We start from the raw sequence: 10,000 nt of genomic DNA, 5'->3' as shown, positions 1-10,000 counted from the left end.
TACATACATATATATATATACAAGCTCACTGATGTGATGATTTAAAATAGCCTAATATACATACATACATACTGTGGCGACTGGTACACACACCCAGGAGACAGAAAGACGTTTGCCTATTCCAAGGCGTTTAATCCCAAAGACAGTTTAACAAACAGTGGCTTTAAATCATCACTTTCACGTACTGGCAACACAAGCAGGTAAGATAGACAGTTATGTTCAGTTCCTCTTTCTTGCCGGACGATGGTGCTCTAGAGTCGTTGTCGCTGGACCACGTCTCTGGACTTCAACGGGCGTCTGAGAGCGTGATTAAACACAGTCGGTCTGCTGCCCGGTGGCAATCAAATAAACATGGGAAGTACGTTGCTACTCAGCTTGTGGACGAGCGCTCTCGCTCCGGTTCCTCCACCGTGTACTAGGGTCGTTGCCGCTATTGCTCCGTCCTTTTCCATCCCATGTATGTATTAGTATATGGATCCGATCCTCCTCTTCACCAGTCTGTCATAGTACAGTCTGTCATAGACGTGCTTAGCGCGTCTGTCATACAAGCCTGGTAGGAGAGAGGACAAGAGGTAATCAATATTATGCTGTTCACTGTTCATGTTAGTCACATAGAATGTGCTCGTGAACGTGGTGCTCGACTCACCGCCCAACTCGCCCGATAGCGTGTTGTTTCACCCCTGGAGCCTTAATCTGAAGTGAGGCAGAGAGATCTGTCTTTTGAACGGTGGCGCTCCTTTGACTGAAGGCAGGTGACGCGCATTCCAGCTGATCAAGGAGGTGACGCGGTACATACCTTCCCTCTAGTACCCGCCCTAGAGGTTGGTGCGTTCCTCTTCTCTCTCTCTGCCTCTGCTGGCCTCCAGGGGTGTGCCTACCTGTTGGGCGGCGTTCTGCCATCGAGACACCACATACCCCCCCCCTTAAGCTTCTGCCTAGTGGGGGTTCCCCTCCCCCGTCCTCGTCATACCGTCTAGACAGGGCGTCGGCGTGGGGGATGCTCCGCCCCGGCTTGTGTTCCACCTTGAACTTGTAATCTTGTAGTTCGAGGAACCAACGCGTCACGCGAGCGTTAGTGTCTTTGTTGGTAGACATCCATCTGAGGGGGGCGTGGTCGGTGTAGAGTGTGAAAACTCGTCCCCAAAGATAATATTTTAAATGATGTACTGCCCACTTTACAGCTAGACACTCTTTCTCTACGGTTGCGTAATTTTTCTCATGGGTTAGGAGCTTGCGGCTGATGAATGTAATCGGGTGCTCCTCCCCGTTAAAGTCTTGTGAGAGGACGGCCCCGAGCCCTGTCCCCGAGGCATCCGTGTGCAGGAGGAAGGGTTTTGTGAAGTCTGGCGCCTTCAAGACAGGCTCCGCACACAGGGCGGCTTTGAGCCGTTGAAATGCCTCCTCTGCCTCGGGCGTCCATTTCACATTGTGAGGGAGGCTTTTTCGTGTCAGCTCGTGGAGTGGCCCTGCAATAGTGGCAAAGTTATCAATAAATTTCTGATAATATGACATCAAACCAAGAAACGACTTCACCTGTTTCTTGTTGGTGGGCCGGGGCCAGTCACGTATCCTCTCCACTTTCTTGTGCTGTGGCCTAATATAGCCGCGGCCGATTGTGTGGCCGAGATAGTCAGTCTCGGTCAGTCCGATCTGGCACTTTTTCGCATTTGCGGTGAGCGCCGCTTTACGCAGGGCCGCCAGGACCGCCTCCAGATGTTCGAGGTGTTGGCACCAGGTCTCGCTGTGGATTATAATGTCGTCTAAGTAGGCGGCGCTATACTCCCGGTGGGGTCTCAGTACCCTGTCCATAAGTCGCTGGAAGGTGGCGGGGGCTCCATGGACACCAAAGGGGAGCACGGTGTATTGGAACAACCCGTCTGGCGTGGAGAAGGCGGTCTTCGCTTTGGCGCGGTCGGTGAGGCTCACTTGCCAGTATCCTTTGGTCAGATCTAGCGTTGAGACGAACCGGGCCGGGCCTAGCCGTTCCACCAACTCGTCGGCCCGCGGCATGGGATATGTGTCGAACAGGGAGACGTCATTTAGCTTCCTAAAGTCATTGCAGAACCGGAGCGACCCATCCGGTTTGGGCACTATGACGATAGGGCTAGACCACGGGCTATGGGACTCTTCGATCACTCCGAGCGTCAACATCTTCTTCACCTCGTCCCTAATCGCCAGCCGGCGGGCCTCTGGTATGCGATACGGTCGCTGTCGGATCACTTTCCCCGGCTCGGTGATGATGTCATGTCGAATCACATTCGTGCGGCCGGGGATCTCCGAGAACCGGTCTCGATAGCGAGCCAGGAGCTCCTTCACATCCTGGATCTGGTTGGGGGACAACTCCGTCCCGATCGGTACCTCCGCAACACTCTGAGGGGAGACAGTTGTTAGTAGGGCAGAGAGAGGCTCGGCTTCGGGCTGGTGCCACCGTTTTAGCAGGTTCACATGATAAATAACCTCGCCCTTGCGGCGTCCAGGTCGCCGCACCTTGTAGTTGACCGGGCCAGCCTTTTCTACAATTTCATATGGCCCCTGCCATTTGGCTAGAAATTTGCATTCCACGGTGGGGATCAGAACCAGTACTTTGTCACCCACCTGGAATTCTCTTGGCGTGGCTCGTCGATTATATACTCTGCTCTGCTCCTGTTGTGCTTTTTCCATATGCGCTCGGACGAGAGGCCATATCCTCCTGGCGCGCGCTTGCATCTGGTCCACATGATCTATCACGCTCCGGTGTGGCGAAGGCTGGCTCTCCCAGGCCTCCCGGGCCAGGTCCAACAGGCCGCGCGGCTGCCTCCCATATAGCAGCTCAAAGGGGGAGAAACCTGTAGAGGCCTGGGGGACTTCGCGGATAGCAAACATCACATATGGAATTAAACGGTCCCAATCCTTGCCGTCAACATCCGGCAGCTTTTTCAACATTTTTTTTAGTGTCTGGTTGAACCGCTCAACGAGCCCATCCGTTTCAGGATGATATACGGAGGTTTTAATTCTTTTTATATTTAGCCACTTGTATAGGAGCGTTATCACTTGGGCCATGAAGCAAGTGCCCTGGTCAGAAATCGCCGCATCTGGTATCCCCACCCGGCTAACCAGCATGAGGAGTTCGTGAGCTACTGCTTTAGCTGTTGCAGCGCGCAGTGGTATCGCCTCTGGATACCGGGTGGCATAATCTACAATTACGAGAATATATCGGTGTCCTCGATTAGTTTTGGGTAACGGCCCCACCACATCCATGGCGATGCGTGAGAAGGGCACATCAATGATCGGGAGCGGGATGAGTGGGTTGCGTTGGAACGGGCGGGGCGCAGCTAGCTGGCACTCCGGGCAGCTTCTACAGAAATCTTCTATCGCCTTCTTCGCCCCCGGCCAATAGAACCGTGCAATCACTCGCTCGTATGTTTTCTGTACCCCTAAGTGGGCTCCCAACTGGTGTGTGTGTGCCAGGAATAGGACGCGGCTCACATACTGCTTAGGCACCAGCAGCTGCTCTACAATCTCCCCACCACGGCTTTTGTTTCCCCGATACAACAGCCCTCGTTTTACACAAAAGTAAGGAGAGCTTAGCTCACTCACCCCCTCCTCGAGCCGACCATCGATGGCTGTCACTTGTCCCCGGGCGCCGCGCAGATTGGGATCCTCCCACTGGAGGGTGGCAAACTCGCCACGGGTCGCCGCCTCTCGGGGCTCGGCGTCCGGGAACTCAGCGAAGGGGTCCGGGCTCTCCGAGGCGGGGGGTCCGCGCAGTGCTTCTGGCTCCTCTGCGAGGCTGTCAGGCTGGCTTGCGCCAGAGGAGTGGCGAGGCGCTCGATCGCTATCTCGGGCCGAGCCACTGCTGGGGTTTCTCTCTCTCTCTCTCTCTCTGCCACGAAACGCCGGGTAGGCTGGCCGTGCCGCGGTGGTTGGGCGGCGGCGGCGGCGGCGGCTTCGAGGCTGACGGCGGGGCCGCGCTGCTTGCTGGCCGGGCTTCCAGTAGCGCTCGAAGAGAGCGCAGTCATAGCCGAGCAGGAGCGGTACCGGTAGGTCGGGGACAACGCCGGCGGCCACCACTGTGTCCCCGCGGGGCGTCTGGACTCGCACTGTGGCCGTAGGGTAGTGGCGGACGTCCCCATGGACACAGGTGACCGGGACGGTGCCAGATGAGAGGGGTCCTGCCAGGTCGGCGCGCACGAGCGTGACCGCGCTGCCCGAGTCCAATAAGGCCTGGGCATCTGTGCCGTCGATCTTCACTGGTATGGAGAACTGTTGGCCCGGGTCGCTCTGCGTGTGCAGAGCGGTACGGGGGGCCTCTGACGTCACGCTGGCCATGGACACGTCCCGGTCCCTCTCTGGACAGGCCCAAGCGATATGGTCTAGTTTTCCGCACACGTAACACTTGCGGGGTTTCTCTCCGCCCCGGGAGGACCGCTCAGAGCCTCCGTCTCGGCGCTCGTTCTGCGGTGGCGGCTGGCCTCGGTTCGAGCGCCGGTCCCGGCCCGAGCGGTTGGAACGCTCTTCAGTGGGCCGTTCTTCAGCGGCTGGTTTGCTGGGGGTCTCACCGCGGGTTGTCTTCATCAGGTCGCAGGTGACCTGCCAGTTGTCAATCAAATCGATCAGTCGGTCCACAGAGCGGGGGCTTACTTGGGAGGCGTACCTTCGGGCTTCGGGTGGCAGCGCACGGACGCACTTGTCCAGGACCACCCTCTCCACGGGGGGTACGTCCCCGTCGCCGTGGAGCCAGCTGGTCGTGAGGCGCATCAGGGCCGTGACCTGGGCACGGGCGGGCTGGCTGGCGACGAAGGTCCAATTGTGAAATTTTTGGGCACGCGCCGGCAGGCTGTTCCCCTGGCTGGCGAGTATGGCGGCTTTTAGTCTCTGGTAGTCACGGGATTCGGCGATGGTGAGGTCGCTGCACACCTGTTGGGGTTCACCGGTCAGGTACCCGGACAGTATGGTACCCCAGTCCTGGACGGGCCATCTCTCTCGGGCGGCGATCCGCTCGAATAGCTCGAGATATGCCACGATGTTGTCGTGGGGTGTCAGCTTAGTGAGGACATCGCCTGGGGGTCGAGAGGCTAGAGGGTCCCGTCGGAGGCTCCGTGCCATCTCCTGGACTGCCAACTGTAGCTCGGCCTGATTTTGGATCAGCGCGGCGATGGCGTTATTCTGCTCCATAATGCGTGGGTTTTATTCAGCGTGGACCAGTCTATGCCCGCATTCTCCACCAAATGTGGCGACTGGTACACACACCCAGGAGACAGAAAGACGTTTGCCTATTCCAAGGCGTTTAATCCCAAAGACAGTTTAACAAACAGTGGCTTTAAATCATCACTTTCACGTACTGGCAACACAAGCAGGTAAGATAGACAGTTATGTTCAGTTCCTCTTTCTTGCCGGACGATGGTGCTCTAGAGTCGTTGTCGCTGGACCACGTCTCTGGACTTCAACGGGCGTCTGAGAGCGTGATTAAACACAGTCGGTCTGCTGCCCGGTGGCAATCAAATAAACATGGGAAGTACGTTGCTACTCAGCTTGTGGACGAGCGCTCTCGCTCCGGTTCCTCCACCGTGTACTAGGGTCGTTGCCGCTATTGCTCCGTCCTTTTCCATCCCATGTATGTATTAGTATATGGATCCGATCCTCCTCTTCACCAGTCTGTCATAGTACAGTCTGTCATAGACGTGCTTAGCGCGTCTGTCATACAAGCCTGGTAGGAGAGAGGACAAGAGGTAATCAATATTATGCTGTTCACTGTTCATGTTAGTCACATAGAATGTGCTCGTGAACGTGGTGCTCGACTCACCGCCCAACTCGCCCGATAGCGTGTTGTTTCACCCCTGGAGCCTTAATCTGAAGTGAGGCAGAGAGATCTGTCTTTTGAACGGTGGCGCTCCTTTGACTGAAGGCAGGTGACGCGCATTCCAGCTGATCAAGGAGGTGACGCGGTACATACCTTCCCTCTAGTACCCGCCCTAGAGGTTGGTGCGTTCCTCTTCTCTCTCTCTGCCTCTGCTGGCCTCCAGGGGTGTGCCTACCTGTTGGGCGGCGTTCTGCCATCGAGACACCACAATACATACATACATATATATATATACAAGCTCACTGATGTGATGATTTAAAATAGCCTCTATACAAGCTCACTGATGTGATGATTTAAAATAGCCTCTATACAAGCTCACTGATGTGATGATTTAAAATAGCCTCTATACAAGCTCACTGATGTGATGATTTAATGTTTTAAAATAGCCTCTATACAAGCTCACTGATGTGATGATTTAAAATAGCCTAATATACTATACATACATACATACATACATACATACATATATATATACAAGCTCACTGATGTGATGTTTTAATGTTTTAAAATAGCCTGTATACTTATATCACTGATGTGATGTTTTCAAAATACTTTTAGAGATTTCGAATTCCGGACTTTGTAGTCAAAGTCAACACCACAATGTACTGTAGTTCTGCACATTGTGGTATTATTGATATACTTTTACTTCAAAGTGCAAAGTGCAAACCACCACTGATCAATACCCTGGCCTTTCATTTCAGTCTCTGTTGCTTTACAATGAGCCCATTGGGAATGCATTGTGTGTGTGTGTCCTTGCACTGTGTCCGATGCGTGTGTGTGCGTGTGTGTGTGTGCGTGCCTGACAGACAGACAGGAGCGTCAGCCTTGAATAAGGTAATGAACTAGCTAGATGGACAGACAGACAGACAGACAGACAGACAGACAGACAGACAGACAGTGGAGCAGCTGATTAGTGGTGCTTCTCTCTATGCAGGAGAGTAAAAAGCGGACGGGTCCAGCGGGCCGTACTGAAGGATAAGGTCAGTCCAAATGATGGAGAGATCAAAGCTAGAGAGCGGTGCTACCGTGCTGGTTGTGTCTCTTTACACACCGAACAGAAACTGACCAAGAAGAAGAATTAGAAAGTAGTCACGGCATCTCCATTCCTCTCATTCTCTCCCTGTCTCCTCCTCTGTCTCCTCCTCCTCCTCCTGTCTCCTGTCTCCTCCTCCTGTCTCCTCCTCCTGTCTCCTGTCTCCTCCTGTCTCCTCCTGTCCTCAGCTCTCTCACTGAGCGATGGATGGGTGTCTATTTATGCATTAAGCTCGCTCCTCCAAGCGGTATAATGTGCTCACTTTCCCGCTCAGCCATTGATTGGCCCGGCTTTAGTGCAAGGCTGTGTTAATGAGGTGGTGTTAGCGGATCAGCGCTTCCTCTGGAAGGAGAGGTCCGTCTCACGTTTCTCCTGCCGACACCAACACCCCCCCCACACACACACACACACCCCCCCCCCCACACACACACACACACACACACACACACACCCCACACGACGCCTCCGTGTGTGTGTGTGTGTGTGTGTCTTTTGTCTTCCTACTCCGTCCGTCCGTCCGTCCGTCCGTCTGTCTGTCCGTCTTCAACCTCCCTCTGTTGTGTGTTTGTTGCGTCCTCTCTGGTCTGCCCACCGTCCTCCATGCTGTCACGTCCAAACCTCCACTCTACGGTTATACAGACCTCACCACAATGGAGACATTAAAGGCAATTAGCTGAACAACACGATTCCTGTCTATCTGTTCTCTCTCTCTCTCTCTCTCTCTCTCTCTCTATCTCTCTCTCTCTCTCTGTCCCACCCACCCTTCCTTCCTCTCTCTCTCTCTCTCTCTGTCTGTCTCTTTCTCCCTCTCTCTATCTCTCTCTCTATCTCTCTCTCTCTCTCTGTCTGTCTCTTTCTCCCCCTCTCTCTCTCTCTCTCTCTCCCTCTCTCTCTCTTCCTGCTTCTGAAGGAATCTCGGGCCATTGTTGGCACAGATCAAACACAGCTTTTCATTTGCCAAAGCAAGTGCGAAAATAAAACGCAAAGAAATAAGAAATGTACGGACAATTATAGTTAAAAGGCCTATAGCCTTTCTATCCCTCGCCCACCCACCCCCCCCCCCTCCTCCCCCACACACACGCACACGCACACGCACACAGTCACACACACACACACACACACACACACACACACACACACACACACACACAGTCACACACACACACACACACACACACACACACTTCACATGATGTGCACACAATCACACTTCAGTTTAACTCCTGCACAAATGTGACCAAACGCACTTTGATTATTAATTCAGTGCATGTACAGTATGAATATGTTGACCCATTCGATCAGGAATTGGTTGTGCTGATAATATACAGGTATTATGTAATTAATTAATACATTCTTCTGCCAGTGCCAGTGGGGTTTTATTTTATTTAGATCCAGAAAAAGGAATTTTTATTTTATTTACGGTACGTTCAATAGAGCTTGTTTTGAACAAAAAACGCAATATGTGAAAAGAATCCGAGATAAAAGCATTTCTGGACCGATAACGTAATTATTATATTATTATTATTATTATAACGTGGAGGCGAATGGCAGGCGAAAGTATATGGCTTCATATTAATGTTGCTTAGCAACCTATAGAACCATTCATACTGTATGTTGGTGAAGTTTATCTATCATAAACCACTGAAAAGACCATTTATTGTTTCATCTAACCTTTATTTAATCAGTATAAACCACATTGAGACTGTCTTCTGAGACCTCTGACAGTCCAAGAGAAGACACAGCTCTGCCAGTAACAATACATATTATGCAAGATATTATACAAGACAATAACAGGACAAACATACAACGCTCATAATTACAGTTAACCCATCAAAAATGTCAAAATTTTAAAAAAAAAGTCTTCTAAATCCTGACAGTTTTATGTTTCTAGGCCTATAATCACTCAATATTTCATGCCAAGGACTCCAAAAATGATATGTATTTGGCCGCCGACCCCCATCTCAAAATATGTTGTTCCAGAGACCCCCCAGAAGCAAAGATTTGAGTTAAAATCGGTCGCTTTGAGTTAAAAGGTTTGCGCCACATTTTGACGATTTGCAGGAGCAGTGTTTGGGACTTTGGGAAGTGGACGTTATTGTCAGGCACACGTGGAAAGGACTCAGGATGCAGACACAAAAGTCACTGAAAGCAGGTTTTTAGGGCAGAAGTACCGGCAAGGGCTTGGCAAAGATCGTGGTCTAGGAGAAGCAAAACGGAAGTCAGTAAGGCAAAGGATTGAATATGGCTTGGCTGCTTGGAAGGTCACAAGACAATCTGGCAGAGATTGCAGAGAGACTGAGACTTAAATACTGTGGGCATGATTGCAGGGGATAGAATGCAGGTGGTTCAGACACACCCACACTCAGACTGTGACAATTATAGATCACCGTCTCGTCTTCGGCAGTGAAGCGTCGCATTTGGCAGCAACGTGTTAATTTCTCCAGTTGAAAATGGGAGAGCCTTATTGGTCCACTGGGTCCATTATGGGTCCATTGGGTTCCTTATGGGTCCATCGGGTCCATTGGGTTCCATTTGTGCTCGGAATGAAATGAACACAGGTTGTTTTACAGGCTGGCTTTGTGTGGCGTAGTGTATCTCTATGGAGGTACGCCATGTACTCTCTCTCCCTCAATCTGTCACTCATTCTCTGTGTCTCTCTCTCTCTCTCTCTCTCTCTCTCTTTCTCTCTCTCTCTCTTTCTCTCTCTCTCTTTCTCCCTCTCTCTCTCTTTCTGCTTCTCAAGGAATCTCGGGCCATTATTGGCACAGATCAAACACAGCTTTTCATTGCCAAAGCAAGTGCGAAAATAAAACACAATGAAATAAGAAATGTACGGACACACTTTGTGTTTACACTGTTTTACAAACACGACAACTTTAAACAGGATTGAACTCTTATCCTATTTATTGAACCGTAAACATAAACGCCTGACACTCGTCCCTCCATCCCCCCCCCCGCCCCCCTCCCCCTCCCTCCCTCCTCATCCAATCACAGATCGGCACCGAGTGGGACGCCAAGGAGCGCATGTTCCGTAACCTGGGCGGTCTGCTGGGCCCGCTGGACGAGGCGGTGGGCATGCAGCGCTGGGGGAAGGGTCCCAACGTGACGGTGACCGTGGTGTGGGTCGA

General features: G+C 52.1%; 1 protein-coding gene across 2 annotated transcripts in view; it reads left to right on the top strand.

Moving 5' to 3' along the window:
- LOC308313485 (xylosyltransferase 1-like) overlaps window positions 1-10,000 on the top strand; it is a 152,521-nt gene that overhangs the window by 133,948 nt on the left and 8,573 nt on the right. For both annotated transcript variants that reach the window (XM_080760625.1, XM_080760624.1), the window contains exon 11: window positions 9,867-10,000. This exon is cut by the window's right edge and continues 200 nt beyond it. In XM_080760625.1, the coding sequence (XP_080616751.1) occupies window positions 9,867-10,000 (134 nt within the window). The remainder of the gene's footprint in view (window positions 1-9,866) is intronic.

Source organism: Protomyctophum bolini (assembly GCF_963924005.1).
Source record: "Protomyctophum bolini genome assembly, chromosome: 3".
Classification (NCBI taxonomy): Eukaryota; Metazoa; Chordata; class Actinopteri; order Myctophiformes; family Myctophidae; genus Protomyctophum; species Protomyctophum bolini.
Note: the sequence above shows the minus strand (reverse complement) of the source record. Positions and strands in the feature narration are given on the sequence as shown.